This window comes from Mustela lutreola, chromosome 2, assembly GCF_030435805.1.
Source record: "Mustela lutreola isolate mMusLut2 chromosome 2, mMusLut2.pri, whole genome shotgun sequence".
Classification (NCBI taxonomy): domain Eukaryota; kingdom Metazoa; phylum Chordata; class Mammalia; order Carnivora; family Mustelidae; genus Mustela; species Mustela lutreola.
In genome coordinates, this window is record NC_081291.1 from 52221732 (window position 1) to 52249153 (window position 27422).

Here is a 27422-nt window from a genome sequence, read left to right on the forward strand (position 1 = left end):
AGGGACAAGTGTAGTAGGATCCAGGGGCCCAGGTTTCCAGCCCGATCTGTTTGGGGGACTGGGCAGGCGGGTCAGCGTCTACAGCACACCCTGGTTTGGTCTCTTCCTGGGTGGCTGGGATGGAATGCTAAGGGATGTCCCAAGCCCCAAAAACAGATAAGTACCAGGGATTGGGAAAGGCCTCTGGTTGGACATAGCAACTTGCCATTGATGTCAAAACCTGGCAGTTGACTAATCTGGAACATATTTTTAATGATTTGAGGTCAACAAACAGTATAGTGCCAACTTCAAAGAGACACACTCATGGCAGCGTGACACTTGGTTTTAAGCTCGCAGTGACTGAGCACTTTCAATGTGCCAGTCTTCTCCCAACAGCGCTTGAGGTGGGCGTTTTAAGGAGGAGATGGAGGCCGAGAATGGCTCCGTGACTCCCCCAAGGGTGCAAGTCTGGTCACGTGTAGAGATGGAGGGTGCTTCCAGGTGTGTCTGGATCCAGCACCCTCGTTCTTAACCTTTCTCACAGAAACCTCTTTGGGCTTCCAGACAACAGTGATAGTTTTTCTGTCAGCTTCTCATTTTAGATCCCTGCTGTCCTGGTCCAGCAGCCTCCAACTGGTCAGGCCTATGCGAGTCTACCTTTGTTCCCCAAACCTCTCCACCCCCCCAACTTCCCCCCACCCCTCACTGATTAAATTTGCCTGAGGAAGAGAGACTGAGGCTTGTTCCCACATCCACAAATCCCCTGGCTGTTCTTCTGAGAGCCTGGTTGTGTTCTTACTATTGCTTTCTGTCCCCATGCAGGATACTTCCCCTTTCTGTAGCTTGTTATTTTCCTTAGTTTAAAAAAAAATACCATATATCTCTGCCCCTTTGTGGAAGCATTTTCAGTTTCTGAAGTTCAACTACTCAAAGCTGTTTCCCCTTCCTTCATTATAACATTACTTAAACCTTATTTTTCATTAACTTGTAGGAGATAGTTTACGAACTCGCTCAGCTGCTTCCAGTTTGAGAACCCGACTTCTGCCTACTGCTTCTTCTTTTTTTTCTTCTTCTTCTTCTTCTTCTTCTTCTTTTTTTTTTGTTAAAGATTCTATTTATTTGGCAGAGAGACAGTGAGAGAGGGAACACAGGCTGGGGGAGTGGGAGAGGGAGAAGTAGGCTTCCCCCCAAGCAGGGGGCCCGACTTGGAGTTTGATCCCAGGACCCTGGGATTATGGTGTGAGCCGAAGGCAGACGCCCCACTGACTGAGCCATCCAGGTGCCCCTGCCTACCACTTTTTAAAGAGCTTTAAGGATAGATTTGATGGAGAAGGTGGGTGGGCATTAAGGAGGACACGGGATGGAATGAGCACTGGGTATTATATATAGCTGATGACTCACTGAACTCTACCTCTGAAGCTGATAATACACTAGATGTTAATTAATTGACTTTAATAATTAAAAAAAAAACAAAGAAGAGATTGGATAAAACTGTGCTTGAAAACCACACACATCAGAGGTCCTAGATATAAACTGGCTTCCTTGGAGACTTGCATCTCAGGATAATATATTTGCATTTGACAGAGGCCATCTGAAGACAGTGCCTGAGCTGAAAGGTGGGGAGTGGGATCTGCTGGGAACCACACTGTATCTGGTCTCTTGAAATCAAGTCTTGGGGCTGGCTACTGGTACGGTTGTGTAAAAAGTCGGGTCTGTGGGTGTCTGTTCCTATTTTCTTGGGCCTCATTGCCAAGACCACTGTTACTCTCTTTGTCACACTCCTAACATGAAATGTTACAGGAATTAGAATAAATTAGCACAGAAAGACTTACTACCCAAACACCCATTCCTCTGGCATATCTGTGTGCCAGGGTAAACCCCTTTTTATTCTTTGAGCCATTTCTTGGCACTTGTCTATATTAACATTTTTGTTTCACTACTGTTACTAAGGGAAGATGGCAGTGACATTTTAGATAAGACAGACCTTTATTTCCCTCTCCTGACAGTCCAAACTGCCCAAGACTGAATGGGCAGCATCATGGTATCAAGGATCAGATTTTTTGGGTTGTGTTTTGTTTTGTTTTTTGTAATGCTCTGCTGTCTTGGACCGCTGGCTGCCCCTCCCACCTGACAGGACTACTCTGAGCCTCACATGCATCTCCAGCTGGCACAGAAGGCTTGGAAGGCAAGTTGCACGCCTAACTTGCCTTCCAAGCCATTGGCCAGGACCTAGTCACGTGATGGCACCTAGTTGCAGGGGAGGCTGGGAAATGTAATCTGTAGCTGGGGTATTATGTGCACAACAAAAGCTTCTATTACACTAGAGGAGGAAGGAATAAATATTGGAGGGACAAGAGTCTTATAATTCTCCCTTTGGGCACCCAAATATCCACATACAGCTGTCTTCTCACGCCTAAAACATTCTCACCCTTTCCCCAAGGGAGGCAGGCCAGAGGTCCTAATCAGTTTCTTCCTTTAGGTAAAGGCCCAGGATCTGGGGTGACATGTTGTCTTCAGGATCAGCCCCCTATGGTCCAGTAGCTCTCTACCAAAGAGAACTTATCTACTACCCTTCCCCCAGCACACCCAGAACCTTGTGCTGGTATCTGAACAGGAAGCCGCAATCAGAACTCTCCCATTTGAAATGAGAAACATGCTGTAGTCACTCATGTTGACAGTTGACAGATCTGGCTGGGTAGCAGTTGTCAAGGTCCCTCCCGGCCAGGGGAGTAAGTTGTTTGCTCCATCTGTCTGCATCCCCTTGTTCTCAGTAGATCAAGGATTCTCAAAGTGCGGTCCCCAGACTTCTAAGCATCAGCATCATCTTGAGCTTGTTAGAGATGCAAATTCTTGGGTCTCGCCTCATTTGTTGATTCAGAAACTCCAGGGGTGGTGGGGCCCTAAGTCTGGTGAGGAGTGGGGGCAGGTTTTGAGGCAGGGGGAGCTTTCCTGTTCATTATTCTCTGTGGCCTCATCTGAAGTGGGAACTGAAGAGAGGCTTTCCTTACAGAGGGCGCCTGGGCTTTCACAGTCCACTTCCTGCTGGTCTGGAAAATACAGTTTTTTAGTCAGGCAGCCATATGTCTAGCTAAAACTTCTAGAATGTAGGAAGATGGGGACAATGGGTATTTTCTGCCATACTAGTACTACCTCTAAATAAGGTGCTTATACTGTCCTTTTCATATTTATTAATTTGAATATTAACCACTAATTTCCTAGAAGAAGAAGACTTGGCTTATACACAGTTCCTCCCCCTTTCTAGTACATTTGTATCACAATTTTTAGTTCCTCTGTAGATTGCTTTTGCAATATTGAACTAACATCCTTACATTTCTGATTCTTTTTCCATTCAGCTCTAGGCAATGCCTGTTGATTCTCCCCTTTGTAAGATGATATTGTCCTTTCTCTGGCCCTTTTGTACCCCATTCTCTCTACTTTCATCCTCCAGCTTTGGGCGAAGACCAGGTGTAAAGTAGTCCTCCGTGAATGTTGTCACAGCTCTAGGCTATGCTAAACCCACAGGGAAGAACTGGGTCTTGGATGAAACCCTAATTTCTGGATCAGGACAGGAAGGGGAATGCTGTCTCTGTGTCCTGGTTGACAGATGTCTTGCGATGGGGAAAGTAATGTGTGTTTAAGGCATCTGCATGGCGAATCATAGTCTATAGGAGCATTTCCCAAACCATGTGCCTCAGAAGAGTGCTCCAGCAAGATATACCCCCTACAAACCAAGGGTTCATGAATAACTAAACTTGGGGGATCCTGTATGCTCTATCAGTGCCCCCTACCCTTGGAGATTCATAATGCAAACCATTGTATTAAGGCTCTGTTAAGTCCTGCAGCAAAGAGATCTATTTGGGCCAGTGTTTTCCATTTGATTCCATTTGATTGTGGAACCCCTTTTCATTTGATGCTTATAAATAGTCCCACAGAACCAACCAACACACTCTGGGCATCACTGCTCTAGTGAAATGGTGACCATGGTGACATTGCTGGGCATTTCAAGGGAGCTTCATGATGGAGAGATTGGGGGATCGGGGACAGATTTTTAGGGTCCGGCCAGCATTCAGCATCAGATGAGTCTAACGCAGGGGACCAGGACTAACCATCACCCTGGGGCTTAAAACATGAAGGTCCTACTCCTGAAAGGGACTTTTCCAGACTACCTGGCTTAGGAGGGGACTATGTGCCAGGCTCCAGAGCCTAAGTTTTAGGATCTTGTATGCGCAGGAGCAGGGATCAAGGCAGAAGTCATAGTATCAGAACTGTGGCTCCCAGCCAGAAGCAGGTCAGCTATCATCACTGCTGAGCTGTAGAGCTCATGAAATGACACCAAAGGCAGTTCTAGGAACTGAGCCTGCTGATGGTGAGGATCAGATGGCTCTAGCTGTGGAAGACTGGGAACCAGCTGTGCCTAACCTGTGAGATAAAATTCTGCTCACTTCCTCCCCACAGCGTGTTAAATACATGGGAGCTGGGCCAGAGAGTCAATGATGAACTAAAGAAATATTTTTCAAGTGCCTACTTGCTAGGTACTAGGGACAGGGCAGTGAAAATATATAGACGAGCTCCTGGATCTCAGGGAGCCTGCAGTATACTGTGGGAGACACATCCTGACAGGAGGGTGACACGGAGACTGCAACCACCCACAGGGCTGGGTGAGGGCTGTGGTGAGCTGGAAGAGGGCAGGATTTGATTTTATTGGGGAAGTTTCCCTGAGGAAAAAAACCTGAGCCTCTGGTGGAAGGACAAATGATTCTAGAGAGTGAGGGACCACTGATCATTTCTAGGCAGAGGGCACAGCACATGCGAAGGCCCAGAGGTGGGAAGGGGTGATGTTTGAGGACCCAGATGGAGGCCATGGGGGCCTCAGCAGGAGGACAGTGCAGCAGCCTGAACCTGGGGAGGGGACATGGTGCAGAGTCAGGCCACCTGAGTTCTCGCAGGCCGCAGTCAAGGGGCTGCTTTCTCAGGGAGGAAAGGGAAGATCTTGGAGGGCTTGTGCCTGAAGTATGCCCATTGTTCTGGCCACTGTGTGGAATAGGGGCCTGTGAGGTTCTGAGTAGGAGTACAGGAAGCTTCTGGAATCTGTGAAGGGATTGGGAGGTGACCAGGGTTTTATCTTTGCTCCTGCTGCTACCATCTTCCTGAGAGTTTTCTTTTGACTTTCGCAGTTTTCACACAATCTCATTTGGTTGTGCAACCTTGATGTTTTCTAATGTTTGGTTTGGTGTCTCAGCCAGAGTCATTTCCTTCCTGGAGCTGGGTTGTCACTGAATGGGGAATTTTTGGCTGTTGCCTAAAGGGAAACAAAATAATTTTTCTCTTTCCCAAAGAGCCTGAGCTGTTGCAAGGGCCAGATGGGGCTGGTACTTTTGCTCTCTTGGAAGGCTTCCCAATATCTGCCCCTTTTCAAGCAAGAGAATGACAATGCATGGCTAGAATTCAGGGCCACTGGAGAATTGCCCCGGAGGTGGCAGTATGTTTGGCCAAGACCCCCCAGGCCAGGAGTCTGTCTATTTGGTTCTAGTTATAACTTGTATTTAGCACTTAATATATGCTAAACATGTGCCAGGTAGAAATCTTACCTCATAAATCTTATTATTCCCCTTTTATAGATGTGGAAACAGAGGCTCAGAGATTAACTAACATGCTGAAAGCCTCCTTGTTAGTAAGTAATGGGCTGGGGTGGGGACCTAGGTCTAATTGACCTGAAAACCTACTGGGGTAGGTCACTGGATGGCATCAGGTCTCACTTTTCCCCTCTGTAAAATAGGTACACATATTGCCCTGTCTATTCTTATAAACCGGGAAGCTGCAAAACATAAGAGGTTGTGAGGATTTTAAGTTAGGGCGGGGGCGCCTGGGTGGCTCAGTGGGTTAAAGCCTCTGCCTTGTGACTTGGGATCAAGCCCCACATTGGGCTCTCTGCTCCATGGGGAGCCTGCTTCCTTCTCTCTCTCTCTGCCTGCCTCTCTGCCTACTTGTGATCTCTGTCTGTCAAATAAATAAATAAAATCTTAAAAAAAAAAAAAAAAGTTAGTGCTGATGGGGCACCCAGGTGGCTCAGTCAGTTAAGTGGCTGCCTTTGGCTCAGGTCATGATCCCAGGATTCTGGGATCAAGCCCCATGTTGGGCTCTGCTCAGTGGGGAGCTGAGCTTTTCCCTCCCCTTTGCCTGCCACTCTGCCTACTTGTGCTCTCTCTGTCAAATAACTAAATAAAATCTTAAAAAAAAAAAAAGTTAGTGCTGGTGGCTCAGGACAGGTCACCTGACTTTCTTTCCACACATTAGTTACTCCACTGGAACACAGCTAGGCTTTAATCACTGTGGGGATTTTGGGGGGTTGTGTGAAAATGAATAGAACATATGTGCAATGCATCTAAATTAGTCCCCAATTTTTTAGAGAGGAGAGGTGAGAGCTGGAATGAAAGGAGCTGCCCTTTGGCTGAACCCCTGCTTGGTGCTAAACTAGTGTAATTAGGCTCCTGTGGGTTGCAAGTTTTGAACACTCATTGAGATCATCCATTACCCAGGATAGGCTAGGTTATGTTGCAGTAACAGATAAAGTCTGAAATCTCTGTTATTCAACACAACACAGACTAATTTCTTTTTTTAAAAATTAATTAATTAATTAATTTGACTGAGAGAGATCATAAGTAGGCAGAGAGGCAGGCGGGGGGGGGGGGAGGGGAAGCAGGCTCCCTGCTGAGCAGAGAGCCCGATGTGGGGCTCGATCCCAGGACCCTGAGATCATGACCTGAGCTGAAGGCAGAGGCTTAAACCACTGAGCCACCCAGGTGCCCCCTACACAGACTAATTTCTGAAAGTACAGTGCTGCCTCCTGCGTTCTTGGAGCTGGCTCTGTCTTCTTGAACACACGGCTTCCAGGGTCAGTGTGACTGGGGAAGAGAGGCCTGAAAGGAGACTCACTGGCTCTTCATTGCTTCCTCCAGAAAGTAATGGTAGCAATTCCGCTTAAAACCCATTGGCCAGAACTAGTCATGTGGACCCAGCTTACTTGCAAGGGAGACTGGGTATGAGAGGGAGAAAAGGACTGTTTGGTAAGCAATGTCTCACCTATAGGTTACTTCAGTTCACGGGAGTTGATGATGAGGTTCTATCTAATCATGGCCTGCGGGGTCTCACATAGCCTTGCCCAGCACTTTCATCTCATCTGTGCCACTTTCCCTTCATTCATTCAGCTCAGCCACTAGAGTCATTCTTCATCTGAGGAGATATACCAAGCTGTTTTCTGCCCCAGGACCTTTGCATACATTCTCCTTAGAAGGCTCATTCCTCCCTGACTCCCTTGTATCTTCCCATGGCTAATTCGTTCCATCATTTGAGTCTCTGCTGAAATGGTATCTGCCCTCAGAAGCCTTCCCTGGCTAAGCCAGGGAATCAGTCTGTCGGGTACCCCTCCCTGTGTGCGTGTTAGTTTTCACCAGAGAACTTCTCCCAGTTGATAATTAGAAATCTCTTATTTAACTAGTTTAATGTTGACATCATGTCAGTTTTGTTAATGGATGGCATCCTCAGAGGCTAATACAATGACTGAATGAATAAATGAATGAATGAGGAAGGGTAAATCATTTTAGCAGCTGATAGAGTACAGGTCCAATGGAGAACCAGAGATAGAGTAATTAGGAAGGTCCATTAGGAGGTTATTCCCTCAGAGTTACTTAATTTTTATCTAGCTTGAGTTGGGAGTTTTGAGTGCTCTGTGTTGTGTGTGTGTGTGTGTGTGTGTGTGTGTATATCGGTGTTGGACTTTGGATATCCAGGAGGGGCCAGCCCAGAGATTAAAAGGGGAAGGAAAAAAGAGGGCCCAGAAAGCTGTTTGTCACTGATATGCCAGCTGGCACCAGGGTTCTTTAGTTATGGCTGAGTCACTTTTATTTGTTCTAGAAGGATCCATTTCAGCCTCATGAGTCAGCTGAAGAGTAAGAATGCACATATAATTATTACATCACTATTTATCGTGAGGGCTGTGAAGGGAGGGAGGGATTTCCAGGTTGTACTCACTGAGGAAAGAGCTCATTGACAGTTAGAGTCCCCTTTGCTCAAGTGTTTCCTGAATTAAATATGCCATGCATAGAGGTGCCTGGCTGGCTCAGTCCTTAGAACATGTGACTCTTATAAATTTGAGCCTTGTGTTACATGCAGAGATTACCTGAAAATAAAATCTTTAGAAAAAAACAGGTCATGCATATGAGAAAGCACTTAGGACAGAGCCTGACCTGTGGTTGCGGAAGGTGATGATAGCCACAGGAAATAAGAATAATAGCTTTTCACTGTCTCGTGCTTGCTCATTTCATCCTCATGGCTGCTCTATGGGAGTTGGGGTATCGGTCCTCATCTCACTTGTCACATGAGGCAGAATGGTTACCTGGCCAGGGAGCCCAACCCCGACTGATGGGAAGCATGGGAAATGCTGTGACAAAGCCAGAAACCAAACACTTAAGCCTGAAACCCAACTCATATCCCTCTGTAAAGTTCCTCCAGGGAACTTTCGAAAACATCCAGACTCTGATTTAATTTTTCTGAGAACATATATGTCCATCCCTCATTGCTCACAGCCACTGAAACTTCAGACCCTGGCAACCCCTCCCCATCCCTGGGAGTCTTGGCAGAGGGCACCCCAAGCTACCTGTCTTCCCGTGTGTGACAAGGTTGGTTGCTGATGGCACAGGCAGGCAGAAGCAGGTTGCACCTCTCTTCCTGCTAGGTTCCCTATTACTTTGCCCCACAGCCATGGTGCCTTCCGAGACTGTGCCATTGCCTGCTGACAGTCACAGTTTCCATTCAAGCGTTTAAAATGCTGACCAGGGCACCTGGGTGGCTCAGTGGGTTAAAGCCTCTGCCTTCGGCTCAGGTCATGATCCCAGGGTCCTGGGATGGAGCCCTGCATTGGGCTCTCTGCTCAGCAGGGAGCCTGCTTCCCCCTCTCTCTCTGCCTGCCTCTCTGCCTACTTGTGATCTCTGTCTGTCAAATAAATAAATAAAATCTAAAAAAAAAAAATGCTGACCATAGCCATTCACTCCAAATACTTCCTTCACAGCCCCTAAATTGGGAGTCAGAGGTTCTTTCTCTGCATGTTTTGGGCAGGGACAGAGGGCAGAGGTTGACTGTTTGCATAGTCTATGCCCTGTCTCCGTCCCCAGGCTGGAGGCTTTACCTCTCTTATCCCACTGAGTCCGAGGCAGTCCTGGGACAGGACTCCACAGATAGATGCAAATGATTCTCAGGGTTAAGAAACTAGCCCTCGGCACAAGGTGGGAGCAGTAGTGGCTGGACCTGGAAACGGAGGGGAGCTTCCCCACCCTTATGCTCGGTTCTACTCTATGATTACAATTTATATTTTTGGACTTCATGATGCTGTGGAATCGTGATGTGTGTAGAATCACTTTTTGAGAATATAATCTCAGGGGAAAAAAGCACAAAGCTGCACTTAGAGCTCAGTCGTAGGAGGGACATCACCCAGCATGGTGCCAGCCTCCCCTTGGCAGACAGGAAACCTGCGGGGAGATTTAATGTTTGTGACAGCCCTTTCTCACTAACGTTTTGCCCCATCCTGTCATCGATATTCTATTTTTACTTCAATAAGCATGCGGATGTGGCAGCCTGAAGAGGGGGCATCATATCTGGCCAGCCATGAGAGATCAGGTCGCCAGGCATGAAACGTAGAAAAGCTATGTTGTCTCCCTCTCTGGGTTTTGATGGTGGGAAGGGAGGCCCACCCAGGCCCACTGCCCACCTTCTGACTTGGATGCGGCATCAGCAACACAAGAAGAGAAGTGGAGATGTTTTGCCTCTTATTTATTTATTTATTTATTTATTTATTTATTAATTAGAGACTTTTATCTATTTATCTGAGATAGTGAGCAAATCAGAGAACACTAGAAGGGGGAGGGATAGAAGGAGAAGCAGGCTCTCTGCTGAGCAGGGAGCTCACCACAGGGGGCTTTATCCCAGGAACCTGGGATCATGACCTGAGCCGAAGGCAGTCACTCAACTGACTGAGCACCCCCACGCATCCCTGTACCTCTTATTTATTGTCAATACCTCAAATACATCTGAAAGTATGCTGAGACAGGGGTTTCACAGGAAACTGAAATTTGTCATCGGATTGTCACCGTAAGCCTGACATGGGGTTCTGTCAGCTGACCTCTGTGGCGCATGTGACCCTGAGAGGTTGACTAGGTGGAGGGTAGGTGTCAGTCTGGAATGTGCTGTGAGGCCACAGGACAGCTCTCCCCTTCCCATGTGGGGTCCCTCACCCCTGAGTGCTGGCACATGACCCACCATGCCAGCTGTAGGCCACTGTGTGTCACTGTGAAAGAACAACAAAAGCGAAGAGAAAAGCTGAACTCTTCCTTAGGATGAAAACATAATGAGGTCTTTTATGTCCCACATGGGTGGAGGCCCTAGAGATCAGCCACAGGTGGGCTGGTGGCCTCAGTGTTCCTGCCACATACGTCCTGACAGGCGAAGATTTGCGCAGAAAGAGAAGTAAAAAAAAGTCCCTAGCAGTAGTCGGTCTCTGCTGTGGTGAGGTCAGGCCAGGATGTTCACCCTCCGCCCCCCTCTGTCCCCTCAATGAGGAAACCAGGTCTCAGCCAGGCCTCAGGGGGAAGGTGCTGGTGCTTCTGGGCTCACAGATAGGTCAGGGTGCAGGTGGGACCTCCAGGAAGTGGTGCAGCTGGGAGCATTCCTTCAGTTGGGGCCTGGCCTCTGTGGGAAGTTGCAGTCTGAGGACCCCTTCAGCATCAGGCCTGGCCTACCCAGTGCGAGGGGAGCTGGGGCTGTCACTGTCACTGGCCTTGCATGGAGGAGCCTCCTTGGCCCTTCTGCTCCATACACAGATATCTTGGGACACCACTGAGGTGGCTCTTTGAGGAACACAGGATTGTCCTCTCACCCCAGGGTGGTTTGTGGATGGAGGGTGTTGGGAGAGGGCCCAGGCCAGAGAGAGGAGACTCTGAGTGGCATGGGGTGGTCCCTTCCTCTTGGGGGCAGGGACACAGGGTTCATGTCATACCATCTGGGAGTAGGTCGCTCTGTCCCCACTCTGCTGAACAATTCACTTTCACAGCCGGGGCTCGCTTACCATGTCATTTGGCACAAGGGCCTGTGAAACAAATGGAATGATACCACAAAAGGCAAAGGTGTGTGACTCCATGGGTCCCACCTGCATGGCTGCTGCTGGGGAGGACTCCCCCACCCCCCACAGGCTCTTAGTTTTGGCCAAAAGGACCTTGGCCTGGGGGGTGGGATGAGAGCAGCTTGGCCCACGGAACCTTCTGAGGGTCTGGGGACCCCAGATGGGAGGGAATGAAGTGTGTGTTCTCCTGGGGGTCCCCTCTGTGGGTGGAGTCCTGCCCACAGCCCTGGCCTCCCTGACCTTCCTGCCCCAGTGCTCCTTTCTTCTACCTTCTTCCTCGGGCGGGTCCCTTCCTTGCTACTTTCCAGGGTTGTGGTGAGAATACTTGTAGTGAAAATATCAAGAACATATCGTTAACAGTGGGTGGCAAGAAACAGAAGTGAGTCAGATATGAATGTAGAGATCGCCTGCTTGCTAATCTGGGTCAGATGGATTCCCCAGAGCAAACAGCTACTCACTCTAGCTCGGAAGACCCAGTGCTGGTCATTACTGTAGCGAGCTAGCTTGCTTCCTGATTTTTTTGTTCTTAGAAAACGTACTTTACTTTGTAACCAATGCATGGTCTTTTTTTTTTTTTTTTAAAGATTTTATTTATTTATTTGACAGAGAGAGATCACAAGTAGGCAGAGAGGCAGGCAGAGAGAGAGAGAGGAGGAAGCAGGCTCCCTGCTGAGCAGAGAGCCCGATGCGGGACTCCATCCCAGGACCCTGAGATCATGACCTGAGCCGAAGGCAGCGGCTTAACCCACTGAGCCACACAGACGCCCCCAATGCATGGTCTTTGTTGAAAAATTCTACCGTGTGAATAAACAGAAAGCCAATCCACCCACCAACCCACCCCTTAGTATAAAATCACTGATAATCACGTTACCCAGAAATAATCACTGTTCACAGTTTTTGTATGTTCTTCATCTTCTTTTTCTCTTCATACACAGATGTCTTCTATACTGTTACACATATTTTACCAAAAACTGGCTACGTGGTCTGTAAGCTCTGTTGTCACTCAATGGTGTAGTAATACCTTTCCATGTCAATGGTAGGGTAGACGCAGATATTTTTTTAGTTGCTGTTACAGTGAAAACAAAACAAAACAAAACACCCACACAAGTTAAAAAACTTAAGCGAGCAGTCACATTTCTAGAGACAGAAAGAATGGTAGGTGCCAGGGGTTGTGGGGGAAGGGATGGGAAGTATTCTTTTTCATTTTTTTTTTTTTTAAGATTTTATTTATTTATATGTCAGAGAGAGAGAGCACATGAGTGAGCACAAGCAGGGGGAGCACAGGAAGAGGCAGAGGGAGAAGAAGGCTCCCCGCTGAGCAGGGAGTCCAATGTGAGACTCAATCCAGAACTCTGGGATCATGACCTGAGCCGAAGGCGGACACTGAACTGACTGAGCCACCCAGATATCCCGGGAAGTTGGTTTTTAATGGGGACAGAGTTCAGTTTGGGAAAGCGGAAAGGTTCTGGAGGTCGGTGGCAGTGATGGTTGAACAACAGTCTGAATGGATGTAATGGCCACTGAACTGTGGGCTTAAAAATGGCATAGGTGGCTCAGTGGGTTAAAGCCTCTGCCTTCGGCTCAGGTCATGATCCCAGGGTCCTGGGATCAAGCCCCACATCGGGCTCTCTGCTCAGCAGGGAGCCTGCTTCCTCTCTCTCTCTGCCTGCCTCTCTGCCTGCTTGTCATCTCTCTCTGTCAAATAAATAAATAAAATCTTTAAAAAAAAAATGGCATAGGTGGTAAATTTCATGTCATGAGTATTTTACCACAATAAAAAAATATATAAAATAAATTATTTAAAAACAGTGTGAATAATTCAAAGTTTTGTTAAATGAAAACTGAAAGACTCCCGTCCTACCCTCCTCACACTCAATATGTGGGCTGTTGAAGAGATAGCTGATACTTTAAAAATATAATAGCAACAACCATGATGTTTCTGTGTTAGAGCTGAGCAGGTCATACACACTGTGTCATTTAATCCTTGGGAAAGAGGTATGAGATCAACAGAGCTGGTTTCCATTCCGGAACCTGAACTCTAAACAGCTCAGCTCTGCTACTTCTTTTTTTTTTTTTTTTTAAGATTTTATTTATTTATTTGACAGAGAGAGATCACAAGTAGGCAGAGAGGCAGGCAGAGAAAGGAGGAAGAAGGCTCCCGCTGAGCAGAGAGCCCGATACGGGGCTGGATCCCAGGACCTTGAGACCATGACTCGAGCTGAAGGCAGAAGCTTAACCCACTGAGCCACCCAGACGCGCCACTACTTCTGTTTTTTAAGATTTTATTTTTAGGGCACCTGGGTAGCTCAGTCAGTTAGTTGGGTGTCTGCCCTTGGCTCTGGTCATGATCCTGGAGACCTGGGATTGAGCCCTACATCGGGCTCTCTGCTCAGTAGGGAGCCTGTCTCTCCCTCCATGCAGCCCCCCACCACCCCGACTTGGGCATTCACTCTTTCTCGTTCACTCTTTCTCTAAAATAAATGAATAAGATCTTAAAAAAAAAAAGATTTTATTTTTAAGGAAACTCTATACCCACCCTGGGTCTCAGAGCTCACCCCAAGATCAAGAGGTCCACGCTCCACCAGCTGAGCCAGTCAGGTGGCCCTACTACTTCATTCATAAGATAATTTTATTTTTATACTTATTTAAAAGATCTTATTTATTTATTTGACAGAGAGAGAGAAAGAGAGAGAGAGCACAAGTAGACAGAGAGGCAGGAGGAGGGAGAGGGGGAAGCAGGCTCCCTGCTGAGCAGAGAGCCCCACATGGGGCTCAGTCCCTACCCTGAGATCATGATTTGGGCTGAAGGCAGAGGCTTAATCCTTTGAGCCACACAGGCACCCCGATTTTATTTAAGAGATAATAAGGGGTGCCTGGATGACTGGGTGGCTCAGTCATTTAAGAGATCATAGTAAGTCATTGTCAGGGAAGGAGAAAGTCACCCATCATCCACCACTCAGCCTCCTCACTACTTTTGTGCATTCCCTGTAGCCTTTCTTCCCATGTTTCCACCCTCTTCTACTTGTGCAGGCAGCCCCCGGTGTAGTGCCACCTGCAGAGGGGCCTCGGGGGCTTCAGGGGCGCACAACACTGGTGTCCCAGTACTTCTGCTGAGCCAGTCCAGCGGGGGCAGTGAAACCAGCCCTAGCTTTGAATCTTACCAGTTGTTTGATTGGAGACAAATCATTTCACCTATCTGAACCTCAATGTGCTTAAAAATAAAATGCGGACAATTCTGTCAGCCACCAGAAATTATCGTGAAAATCAGTCTCTGTGGTTCCTTACAAGCGTAGTGCCATGTATTCTTAGGCATTATTATTCTAGTCCTAAAGCTTGGGTTTGAAAAGCTTGGCCTCTTGGTAACAATGGGTTTTGTTTCAAGAGAGACACAGTTTACCTGTTAGAGGAATTGCTACCAGAGGGAGACTCAAAGGCTGGAGATGTTTCATCCTAGCCCCACCTGGTGCATGTGCGAGCAAGATGGAGGCTGGCCCTAGAATTCCAGGACCGCTGTTTCTGTGGTTCTCAAATATGGGTCCGCCCCAGACCACCCGATGGTGAAGGGCTTTGAATGCAGGGTTTGGGACTTTGGGTTTGGTCTGGAAGTTAATGGGGAGATATAAGGATCTGGGAGAGGAGTGTGCGCTTCATCTGGACTGTGGGAGTTCATAAAGGCTTTAAACAGGGAAGTGAAGAGACAAGAGTTGTATTTTAGCAAGATGTGGCCTGGGCAGGGGTCTGGAGGCTGCCCCAGATGGAGGCGGCTGCTGGCCCTTGAAGACGATGCCAGGACAGTGGTGGGGGAGGCGAGAGGAAGCTGTGTCACAGACTACATGCAGGCTCTGAGGAGCTGGTCGGGAGCCGGTGTAGATACGCCCTCACACCACCTTTGGGGTTTCTCACCTTGGTGCAAAGGGGAAGAGATTCTTGTCAAGAACCAGGGAACCTCCAGCCAGACTTCTTTGGCCAGTCCTGCCTGTCCAGGCTGTGTGATCTTTGTGATCTTTGGCCGGCCACTTAACCTGCTCAGGCCTCAGTTTCCTCATTTCTAGTGGGGATGAAATGCAAACAGCTTATGAGGATTTGAAGGCTGCGCAGCTGGGTGTGGCATGCTTAGTGCTCTTTGGGGCTCTTTGCAGGATCCCCATCTGTAAGACATGATTCCATGCTTGTGGAAGGGGAAGCTATAGGACCACCAGGCTTTCTTTTCTTTTCTTTTCTTTTTTTTTAAAGATTTATTTATTTATTTGACAGAGAGAGATTACAAGTAGACAGAGAGGCAGGCAGAGAGAGAGGAGGAAGCAGGCTCCCTGCTGAGCAGAGAGCCTGATGCGGGACTCGATCCCAGGACCCTGAGATCATGACCTGAGCCGAAGGCAGCGGCTTAACCCACTGAGCCACCCAGGCGCCCCCAACCAGGCTTTCTTATGTAGAGGCTCCCCTAGGGACTTGGTGGGGTGAAGATGTATAACTTCCTCCCATGTTTGGGGAAATGTATAGTCGATGAAAAGCTCTTCCAAGTCTATGTTCCCATTACCTTCCTCTTAACAACCCTTTTAGATAGGCACCCTCTCCAGATTATTTACTTATTTATTTGAGATAGAGCTAGAGCAAGTGAGCAAGCGAGTGAGCAAGAAAAAGCATGGTGGGGGGAAGGGTTAGAGGAAGAAGCAGACACCCCACTGAACAGGGAGCCTGATGCGAGGCTCAATCCCAGAACCCTGGGATAATGACCTGAGCCGAAGGCAGATGCTTACTTAACCCACTGACCTACACAGGCATCCTAACCCTCTCTACTTTATAGCTGAGGAAACAGGCTCAGAGGAGAGTCTTGTCTAAGGTCACAGCGCTGGTAGGATTGGAAGCTAGTTTTGGGTGACTCAGTGTCAGAGCCGGACCCATCACAGGAAATTGTCATGTGTCCCCAGTACATACATGGGGAGGCTGAGGCCGGGAGGGGAAGAACTTAACCGGCCACAGTGAATTCAAGATGGAGCCAGGAACAGAGCCCGGATCTCTGATTTGTAGACCTCACCTCTTGATGGCTTTCCCACTTCACTGAGTATTAGCTGCTTTTTGTCTTTCTACCTTGCTTCATGGAAACCAGTTCCTGAAATCAAGTCTTCTTTCCTAGACCTCCCAGACGCTGTGAAGCCAGGAGGGCCGTTGGCAGCTTCTGTAAGAAACACTGAAGAAGAACAGGAAAAGGGGCCGTCTGTGGGGCCAGTCTCCTTTCCAGGCCCAGGTATTTTAAATTAAATTAATTTTTTAATTTAAAGAAAATGTATTTAAGGAAATGTTTTATCTATCAGGATATTCAGCTCAGCATATAATAGCAAAAATTTGAAAAAAAACAAGGAGGATGGTAAAGTTAATGACAGAACAATACAACACTGTTAAAAATGTTGTGGATGTATATACATACATGGAGACATGCTCACAATATATTGAATTTAAAAAGTAAAAAAAAATGGGCGCCTGGGTGGCTCAGTGGGTTAAAGCATCTGCCTTCGGCTCAGGCCATGATCCCAACGTTCTGGGATCGAGCCCTCCATCTGGCTCTCTGCTCAGTGGGGAGCCTGCTTCCCCCTCTCTCTGCCTGCCTCTCTGCCTACTTGTGATTTCTCTCTCTGTCAAATAAATAAATAAAATCTTTAAAAAAAAAAAAGTAAAAAAAGTCAGATACCAACAGAATATAAACTGCTTATTACTGTTTTTTTGTTTTTTAAATATTTTAAATCAGTTAGCTGTACAAGTTAGGTATGGTGATTCCATTTTACAGATGAGGCAATTGAGGCATAGAGAAGTTACACAGCCCGCTAAGGTCACATGCTGTGGGACCCAGGTATTTTCCCTGTGGTTTCCTGAGTCCCGAGCACAGGTGGGTCCTACTGCTGGTTCCAGCTGAGAACCTGATGACCTCTCCACTCCGTACTGCCCATGGCAGCTGTGTGTGTGGGGTGGTGACTGGTGCTGCCTGCCCACCTCCTCACCTTCCTCTCCTCTGCCCCTCACACATTTGCTGCTTTGTTCCACAGCACCTGAGGTGATTTGCTCAAGGTCACGAAAGTAGGAAGTCACATCTGAGTAGTGTGGTTTAAATGCCTCTGTCCTTAACACCAACCACACTGCTGTCCCAGAGCCTTTCAGACCACTTCAGATTGGGCTCCCACCCCCTTGTGCCCAGGGAAGGGTTTGGGGACAGTTTGTCAAATGATGGAAGGACTCAGCCTGCAGATGTCTTCCCTGGGGCAGTGTCGGGCGATGGGGGGGCGGGGCTCGGGGGAGAGGTACCATTATTCACACTGTTTACACCCGTGTGTCCCTTCTCACCACCTCTCCCCGGGTGCCTGGCCTCCCTTCTGCTCTGCTGTAGGCTCCGAGTGGTGTGCTGAAGCTCCCAAATCCAAGAAATCTCAGTTCATTGATGCTGTTCCTGAAGCCGGGGTCAGCAGTGGCCTAGAGGAGCGCACCTGGGTGTGTGCATTAGACAAACCTGTATTTGAATCCCACCTCTCAGTTCCTGGCAGGAGAATTACTTAGCTTCTCTATACCTCGGTTTCTTTATCTAAAAAGATAAAAGGGTGCCTGGGTAGCTCAGTTGGTTGGGCGACCGACTCTTGATTTCGGGGAGTCGTGATCTTGGGGTTGTGAGATTGAATCCCACATTGAGCTCTTCGCTCAGTGCAAAGTCTGTTTGAGATTTTCTCTCTCCCTCTGCCCCTCTCCCCACTCACGTGTGCTGTCTCTCTCTAAATGAATAAGTAAAATCTTAAAAAAATCAGGCACAGTAACGAGAGACTATGTCAACATGTCATAGTTGCTATGGCAACATGTCAGTGTTGCTACCATTAGGTGCCCATCAACTGTTAGTTAATATTAGCAGTGTTCTGGACACCCCAGATAGGCTGAAGCTGGGAAAATAATTCTAGGCCAGGAAGTCTGAACTGTTAACTGTAGCTAAAGATAAAAAACAAAAACCAGGGCAGAGCTGTGATCAGCAGTTAAAAATAAAGGAAAGTGGTCCTCAAGCAAAGGTGATACTGGTTGATGGCCAAAGAGAAACATTACAGTAAAGCAGGGAAATTCTAGGGGAATGCTGGCCCAGATGGAGGAGGGGATAGGGGTTACCAACTCTGGTGTTCCTTGTGTAGGGCTACTGCAGAAACCAGCCTCATCTGGAGAGGCCTTTGCACTGATGTGGACAAAGCGGGTGGGGAGCTCCAGGGCAGGATGCAGCAACCTCCCTCCCCAGTGTTCTTGACTCATGCCTGTAGTGACCCAGCCCAGCAGAACAAGAGTTGGTGTATTCTGCTTGGGAAAGCTGACATTCCAGAAAGACTTCCGCAGGAAATGTTTATCCTAGTGAAAGTTTTGGCACATGGAGGGTGATTGCTTTGGAAAGGACATGTGTGAAGCTGAGTGTCTTCCCTGACCCAGGGCTTCCACCAAACGTTTACAAAGCAAGTCTAGTTCTTATCTGATTTGTCAGTTTTGCGGCACTGGCTCCAATCCCATTCAATTTCTCCCCAAAACCACAGGGATAAAGAGCTCCTCCTTCAACTAGTAGCCCTCATATGTCACAAGAGCAGACCTCGGTGACACCCTCCCAATCTCAGGAGAATCCCAGGCGTCAAGCCAGCCAGAAAGTCATGATTTATGTGAAGCCAGTGTTGGCCTGCCGGTCAATGGGCAAAGGGAGAGGGACCATCCACACAGTGAGAACCCCATCCTGAGGCCAACTCTGGGTGGGGCCAGCATAGGGCAGAACTTGAGAGGAGAAGCAGGAGGGAAATGGAGTAGTCTAGAGCAGCGGTCCCCAGGGCATGGACCCTGGATCCCCGTGATTCAAGAGAGCTCGGATGTTAGAAAAGATGTATATCTCACGCGTAAAAAACTCTGGGGATTTCAAGGGTAAATACATCATGTGTGAATTAAAGCCGATTGAAAGAAAAACTTCAAGTCACTCACAGTGAGGCGGCACAGAGACACAGCTAACAATTAGGAGAGAGATAAACATGACCACAGTTTGGGGACCCAAGCCAGGGGTATTGAGCCAAGGCTGAGAGAAGGAAGGGTGTGGTTAGAGGCAGCAGTGGTGTGTCAGCAGAGGTCTCTGGTCTGGCCAACAGAGGCCTGTATTGGACAAGATCACCTGAGAAGCAGGAGGATTTTTACAGGACAAAGGCCTGAGAGAAAATAGGGAAGGAGCTGGGTGAAGCTGGAGGAGGCTTGGGGTCTGGGTGAAGGAGAGAAGGTGGGCAGGTTGAGTGGGAGTGTCTAAGGCAGGCTCCCCTGGTGTCTTTAGGGAGAACAGGGCCCTGGATCTCCCCTTCTTGTCCCCTCCACACTTAGTCACAGGGGAGCAGCCCCTGGGAAGCTTGGGTGGATGTGGGCATGGATTTGAGAGTGTGGTGGGGCTCTTAGCTGTCTAGAGGTCTAGAACCGTGGACTCAGAGAGAGGTTTAGGCTGCCCCTCCTCTTGGGCTCTGTGAGGATGAAAGAGGCTTAGCCAGCGTTAGGTGAGCTTTGTTTTATCAGTTGCCTCGGCTGATAGTTTAGTAAGCCTGATTCTAGCTTCATCAGGGTGCTATTTTCAGTCTTCCGAATTAATTTTCTTTTTTATGGCCAAAGTTCCAGATTAATCCCTCATTTCCTGATGTTATAAACCAGAAATACCTGAAATAGGAGGCTTGGGCCAGCCACCCTAGGGTCAAGGCCAGGTTCCCTTGGAGGGCTGGTGCCCAGTTACTCAGAGGCCATCCCAGATGATGACATCTGAAGCTTCTGGCTTCTGGCCAAGGCCTGTTCCTGCGTGGATCGGCCACCACAGCTCGTCCCTCATGCCATCTCCACCCTGGCTTGCACCCACTCTAATTCATCAGACTCCAGACTGCCTTGTTAGTGTTCAGGTTAATCCTTTTCTGGTGCCCCTCGAAGAAATGTCACTTCTTTAACCTGGCTTTTACGTGACCCCAAACTACTCTTCAAGCCCTCTCTCTCCCGAATCTTCTTCATTCTCTAAGGGTTTAGAGCACGGATTCTGGGGATGCTGGATTGACTCAGTCAGCTGAGCTGCCAACTCTTGATTTGAGCTCAGGTCTTGATCTCAGGGCTGTGAGTTCAAGCCCTGCCTTGGGCTCCCTGCCCTGCACTGGGTGCCCTGCATGGAGCCTGCCTAAAAACAAAACAAAACAAAAAAACAAAACCATGGACTCTAGAGCCACTGACTGTGTGCCCTTAGAAAGGTTTCTTTACCTCTCTCTGCCTCAGTTTCACCATCTATAAAGAGAACATGGTAATAGTACCTGTCTCCTAGGATTGTCATCATGATTAAGAGACTTAACACATTGACTCATTTAGAGCAGGGCCTTGTGTGACAGTGGTGTTTGCTAGCTAGGCATGCCTGAGTAATTTCTGCATGCCTGGGCTTGCCTGCTCTCATACCTCCCCACAGTCAGTCCTACTCCTTCAGTGCCCGCTATCCACTTTTTTGAAATCCTCTGTGAAACCCTCCTTGGCCTCCCAACCTGCTTGGGTGGCCTCTCTGCTGCCTCTGCCCTTGGAGGCTGGTTATGGCCATTGCTGCTGCAATGGAGTTTTCCGGAAGGCGGGCTCCGCCGTTAATCACCTCTATGTCCTTCATTGCTCTTTGTGCGGGAGGTGGGCCAGAGTAGGGCTTGGAAGTCACATGGATGTCCATCCGAAGCCTGGCCCTGCCACTTACTGGCTGAGTGGCCCTGAGCCAGTAGCCACCTCCAGTGCCTCTACTTCTCCCCTGGCCCAGTGGGAATCATATATGGAACCAAACTTGGGGGCTGTCACAGAGTGTCACTAAGGTGGCTCGTGAGGAGCGTATAGGCTGGCCCGTGGGGGTGTCAGGAAATAGCAGGTGTCATTGGTGACAAAAAGTGTTTGTGGAATGAAGGAGAAATTGGTGTGGGAACTGGTTGCCAACCCCTCCTGTCTTCCTCTTTTCTAGGGCACGGCCAGACCCATGGTCCCTCCCTTTCAGGGCGTGCTCCAGCCAGAGCCAACCTCCCGCCTCCTTCTGCAGATGACCCTCATTCCTTAAAAACTGACTTTCCTGTTTCATCCGATTCAAAGGTAAATCTGGGAATACCACCTTCCTCCCCCAACCCCCAGCTGTGGCTCCCACTCAAAAATGCAATGTGCTGGGGCTCCTGGCTGGCTCAGTCAGGAGAGCTTACAGCTCTTGATCTTGGGATCATGAGTTCGAGCCCTATGTTGGGTATAGAGATGACATAAATGAATAAAATGGGAAGAAAAAAAAAAGACCAAAATGCGGGCTAGGGGTTAAGGGGATAGGGAGAAAGGAATTACTCCAAGCTTCCAAGACTAAATGCAGGCTATCAATGCAGCTAGGGCCTGGGGCCCTGGCATTGGGGGTGCCCTTTACACAAATACATGTTTTTAAATGTGCTTTTCCATTCTTTGTGTTTGATGGGAACTGATACATGGTATCTTTCTCCCCACAAAATATATTGGTTACATGTATACTAAGTCATTTGCTTACAAACCACCTCTCTTCTAACCCTTTCCCACCCCATACATGTCTGAATTATCCCGAATTTGCAGTGACTTGGGTCCAGGACCACATGTGACCTTTAGGGTCTTAGACACTTTTGCCTTTGTGGGCCTTTTCTCTCCTTCATGAAAAAAAAAAAAAAAAAAAGAGGTAAATCTGGGAATATATTTTACAATTGCACTGCACAAAGATGAACCCAATCCAACCTGTATTAAAAAATTAAAACAATTTCTTTGACTCTAAAAGTTCACTCTTATTCTTCTGGCTTTAAAAGAAATCAAAATATTTTTGTGGGCCTCTAAAAGTATCCTGGGCAGGGTGCCTAGCAGAAAAGCCAATGCTACATGGGTCTGGTTAATGAGACTCTTCCATAAAGGAGACGAGCACTTAAGCATGTTTTTGTTTTGTTTTTTAATACATAATTACTAATCTTCAAAGATCATTTACTAATTGGTGGACTGATCATGGTATAGTGTTAAGTGAAATCACCAGAAGACAAAACTATGTGTATGGCATGATCCTGATTTTAAAAAGAAATCCTGGGGTGCCTGGGTGGCTCAGTGGGTTAAGCCTCTGCCTTTGGCTCAGGTCATGGTCTCAGAGTCCTGGGATCAAGCCCCGCATTAGGCTTTCTGTTTAGCAGGGAGCCTGCTTCCCTCTCTGTCTCTTTAGCAGGGAGCCTGCTTCCCTCTCTCTCTCTGCCTGTTTGTGATCTCTCTCTCTCTCTCTGTCAAATAAATAAATAAAATCTTAAAAAAAAAAAAAAAAAAAAGGAAAAGAAATCCCGTGTATCTAATTTATAAGAAATACTTTAAACTCTCATAGCAGTTCAGTGGATAATGGGATCGTGGATGGTATTCACCCTCTAATTTTCAAAAACTGTAAGAGCATAGATAACTTAAAAAAAGTTAAACCTCTGTACACCTATTTTTAAGAAGGTACGTGACTGAGGGAGAGCTGCTTTTCAGAGACTCACACAGAATTGCATTTGTTTGTGTGAACCTAGATCCTGCTTCCCAGCATGTATACCATGTGTAGGACCTGGGGCATCAGTTCAGCTGCTGACCAGCTGTGTGACCTCACCTTAGCTCTCTGACCCCCTTGGTTCTCACTTTTGTAAACTGGGGAAAAAGACAAAGCAAAAACCGTAGCCACGTGCCAGGAATATTCACATTTTAATTGGTCTGCAGGATTAAGCTCCGGAGTACTATGGTTATCTTCATTTTTGCTGCTCTGGAAACTAAGGTTCAGAGAGGTTAAGCTGCTTCCCCAAGGTCACGGAGCCAGTTAGAGGCAGAGCTGGGATTTGACCGGGCCCTATCCATGTCCTATAAAGGACCATTTCTCCTCACTGGACAAGATGAATTCCCCCACCTCTTCAGCTTTGATGAGCTAAGATTCCCTGAGGTAGTAGGGAAAAAATAGTTTCCATTTTAATCCCATACTAATCTCCATCTCTTCTGTCTGCATTCCCAGGGCTTTAGTACCTCCATTCCTAAGCAGGAAACACTTGTGAGCCAAGCTGAAGACAGCCTTTTCTGGAGTGAGGCAGATGTGGTCCAGGCAACTGAAAACTTCAACCAAAACCACAAAATCAGTGAGGGGACCTTTGCTGACATCTACAAAGGGCAAAGGCATGGCACACCATTTGTCTTCAAGAAGCTCAGAGAGGCGAGCACTTCTTGGTTTCAAGTAAGGGGTGGAAGTTCTACTGGTGAGCCTGGATTTTCATGTTTCATTGTCTTTTCCCACAGGTGGCCTACTCAGGTCCAGGATCAGTCGAAAAATTCTTCCAGGCAGAGGTACAAATTTGTCGCAGGTAAGCCTCCCCTTTGGAAAATACTTTACTTTTTTTTTTTTTTTTTTTTAAAGATTTTATTTATTTATTTGTCAGACAGACAGAGGGAGAGAGAGCGAGTGAGCACAGGCAGACAGAGAGGCAGGCAGAGGCAGAGGGAGAAGCAGGCTCCATGCCGATCAAGGAGCCCGATGCGGGACTCGATCCCAGAACCCTGGGATCATGACCTGAGCCGAAGGCAGCTGCTTAACCAACTGAGCCACCCAGGCGTCCCTGGAAAATACTTTACTTAATGATGACGGCTAACCTTGAGATAGTGCTTCCTGTATGCCAGGCATGTCTTAAAATTCCACATGTAAAAATTCACTGAATCCTCATAAGAACCTTGTAACATTGCTGCTCCTATCAGCATTGTTTTGTACATGTGCAAATTGAGGCCCAGAGAGGTTAAGTGTCTTGTCCAAGATCGCACAGCTGGTAAGTAGCAGAGCTAGAATTTGAACCTAGGTTGGTCTGGCTTCGTAGTCCATGCTTTTTCTCTGAAGCACCTATATGCATGGATTAGAATTATCAAATTCTCTTGGCTCGCTTGGCCCAGCTCTTTCCTTCCATGGTGGAAGAAATCTGTTTCTATCCTGTTTTTTTGAGATGGTCAGAGATTTACTGTTTCCAACTCCAATGGCAAATCCATCTCAAAACGGTGTTGCCCCAGAGTAGGACTTAGCAAATGATGCCCAGTGGGCCAGATCAGGCCATGCCTGTGTGTGTGTAGTCTGATTGCTAAGAATGGGTTCTCCATTATAATTATGAGAAGAAGATTTCATGATACATGAAAAGTATATGAAATTCAGATTTCCATGTCCATGATAAAGTTTTATTGGAACAGTTACACTTATCTCTGTCTTCTCTCTGGCTGTTTGTGTGGGATAGTGCACTGTTGAGTGGTTGCCGCAGAGACCATATTGACCTACAAAGTCTAAGATATTTACTGTCTAGCCTTTGGCAGAGACTTTTTTTTTAAAAAAGATTTATTTCTTTATTTTGAGAGAGAGCAGGGAGGGGAAGAGAGAAAGGGAGAGAGAGTCTCCAGCAGACTCTGCGTGGAGCGAGATCATTACCGAAGGGGAAACTAGAGTCTGATATTCAACCGGCTGTGCCACCTAGGCACCCCAACAGAGAAATTTTGAGCCATAAAGTCCTGAGCAATAAAGACCTTCAAAAGCCCTCCTCAAACCTGCTCATTTTACAGATGGGGAAACTGAGGCTGAGAAGGGAAGTGAGCCTGCCTGTCCCGGAGCTGGCAGGGGACTGGCAAAAAGAACGGGAAGGACGTGGGGAGACTTGTTCTGGCTCTGCCATCACTGACTGATGAATTTAACAAAGGCCTGTCTGGCACCTGTCAGGCGCTGGACATCCACTGTCATTCAACCTTGGCAAGTTGCTCTCTACCAACACGCAGCCTTGGGCGAGGAATGTGTGATTAGTGTAGAGTGTCTTAAGAGTTCAAGAAAATAATAAATAAGAAAAAAAAAGTCACCTGTTTTCCGTAGTACCTATAAATGACTACTTCTGTGTTAGTATTTCAATATATTTTCTTTAATCTTTTCTCTATTTGTACCTGTGTATGAATAAGCACACACATATTTAATCAAAAAATGAAAGTATAATTCCCCTTTCCATTTTTGCAAAGTACTTCCCCGAGTTGACAGACATCCCATTCATTGACTGGGCAGCTGTGGGTTGCCAAGGCCTTTTTTGGTCTTAGGGAAGATACACAGCCCCTGCCTTGGGAATGTTTATGGTCCAGAAGGGATTGAGTGTAAATGACTCTCTTGAGTATGAAAAGTGCAGTATTATGGCCTGCAGGGAGTGGAGGAGGACAGGAGGGATTGGCCAGGAGTCCATTATAATAGTCCTGTGGAGCATCCATCAGGGTCTGATTCAGGGTGGAGGAGGGGTGAATGAAAGGGACAGTTGGAAAACTGTTTATGACCATGAATGCTGACCATTTAGGTGGGGAGGTAAGGAGGTTTCCAGGAAACTGCATAGAGACTGCATAGGTGCCTTTTGGGGATTTGTTATCCCAAACAACTGGGCACCGAGTGGGTTTGGGACCTGTTGAGTCGAAGTTTTTCACCTGAGCATCAGAATGCAAACAGACATTCAGTTCTAGAGCTTAGGAAGGGGCTGCAATGAGAGATTTTGGGGGAGCATACCTGGAGACATAGCTGATCAAACAAGATGATGAGCTGAGCCGGAGGTATTGAGCTTTCAGAGGAAGGCAAAGGAGGAGAGTCTTGGTGAAAAAAGCCAGGGGAAAGCAGTCAGAGAGGTAGGAAGAGAGTCAGGAGGGAACAGTGACTCAGAACCTAGGAGAAGAGGATTTCAGGGAAGAACCCAGTCCTGGGAGTCCCAGCAGCCCTGCAATCTGATCCTGCCTTCCCTGCATGCTGGTCATGATCGTGAGCAAGTTCCTTAACCTCTAAGCCTCTGTTTCTAGAAGATGGGCTGGTTTGGGTGTTCTGTGCAGCAGAGCAGTGAGGTAGGGTAGGTCTGAGCTCCTTGACTTCATGCTTGTTGAAGGCAGGCAGCTTTCATCTCTCTACCCTGGTACTGGGTCTTCAGGGATCAGAGCATTTGGTATCTGGGAATTCACTGGTGACCTCATGGGTAGAGGGGGCAGAAGAGGGGTGGGAGGTGAGGAATTAGAGCAGTCTGTTTATTCTTTCTGTCTGACTCCTCACCTCTGCACTAATATGTGATTTCAGATGTTGCCACCCCAACGTCTTACCTTTGCTGGGCTTCTGCACTGGAAATCAGCTTTGCAGCCTGATCTACCCGTACATGGCAAATGGCTCTTTACAGGACAGACTCCAGGGTCAGGTAAGGGGCTGGGTCATGGTCAGAGAACAGAACCAGATAGCATCCAGTTAGGGACTTCTGGAGGGGAGAGGGGACATCAGGAGAGAAGTTAGGCTGGAATAGATAAGATCTGGCTACACATCTTCACGTAAAAACCTACGAAAAAATTATTTGACGAGAGCAAGACAAAGGTATCCCATAGTACTAATTTTATTTAACATTGTTCTGGGGGTGATAGTCAAGGCAATAGGACAAGAAAAGTAATTAAGAGATACAGAGTATGGAGAAGTAGAAGCAAATTTTTATTTGCTAAAAATGCTATTCTATTATATAGCTATTTGCTTGTGTCCTTATGGGCTATCTCTGGAAAGATAAAAAAAACTGGTATCTTGGCTGCCTCTGAGGAAGTGACCTAGGTAGCTAGGGCGTGGGAAAGGAGAGGAATTTTTACTCTATGCCCTTTAGTACCTTTTGCATGTTACAGCATGTGAGCATAATACCAATTAAAACTCCCAATTTTTAAAAAGATTTTATTTATTTATTTGACAGAGAGATCACAAGGAGGCAGGGTGTGGAGTGGGGGGTGGGGTAGGGAAAGCAGGCTCCCTGCCTTGATCCCAGGACCCTGAGATCATGACCTGAGCTGAAGGCAGAGCTTTAACCCACTGAGCCACCCAGGAGCCCCTAAAACTACAATTTTAAAAACAATCTCCCTCCCATAAAATCCTCAAATAGGAGGAAGATTTATTCTGCAAGAGAATTACTGCTTCCCTTAACAGAGACCAGACAAAACGGTTATTCATGGTATAATAATGATTTTTAGGTTTGCTACACTCTTGCTGTGTGCAAAACACCACGATAAAGGTTTTACACTTGTCCCCTTCAGGCCTAGCTACAACTCAAGAGGTATCCCCCCTCTCCCCGCTGTTTTCCAAAAAAAGGAGTTTCTGGCGCAGAGAGGCAAAGCAACCTGCCCAAAGGAACACAGCTGACAGGTGTCAGGGCTGGAATTTAAACAGGGTTCATGTGGCTGTAAATTCCAGAGTTTTTTTTTTTAAGATTTATT

The 27422-nt window shown here is 47.4% G+C and overlaps 1 protein-coding gene across 3 annotated transcripts in view; it reads left to right on the plus strand.

Annotated features, from left to right (window-relative positions):
- The window catches only part of IRAK2 (interleukin 1 receptor associated kinase 2), a 58507-nt gene that overhangs the window by 10400 nt on the left and 20685 nt on the right, over nt 1–27422 (plus strand). For 2 of the 3 annotated variants that reach the window (XM_059161717.1, XM_059161718.1), the window contains exons 3-7: nt 16282–16392; nt 21130–21254; nt 23173–23367; nt 23451–23515; nt 26263–26377. In XM_059161717.1, coding sequence (XP_059017700.1) covers nt 16282–16392; nt 21130–21254; nt 23173–23367; nt 23451–23515; nt 26263–26377 — 611 coding nt within the window. The remainder of the gene's footprint in view (nt 1–16281; nt 16393–21129; nt 21255–23172; nt 23368–23450; nt 23516–26262; nt 26378–27422) is intronic. The other variant, XM_059161719.1, reaches the window with a different exon arrangement.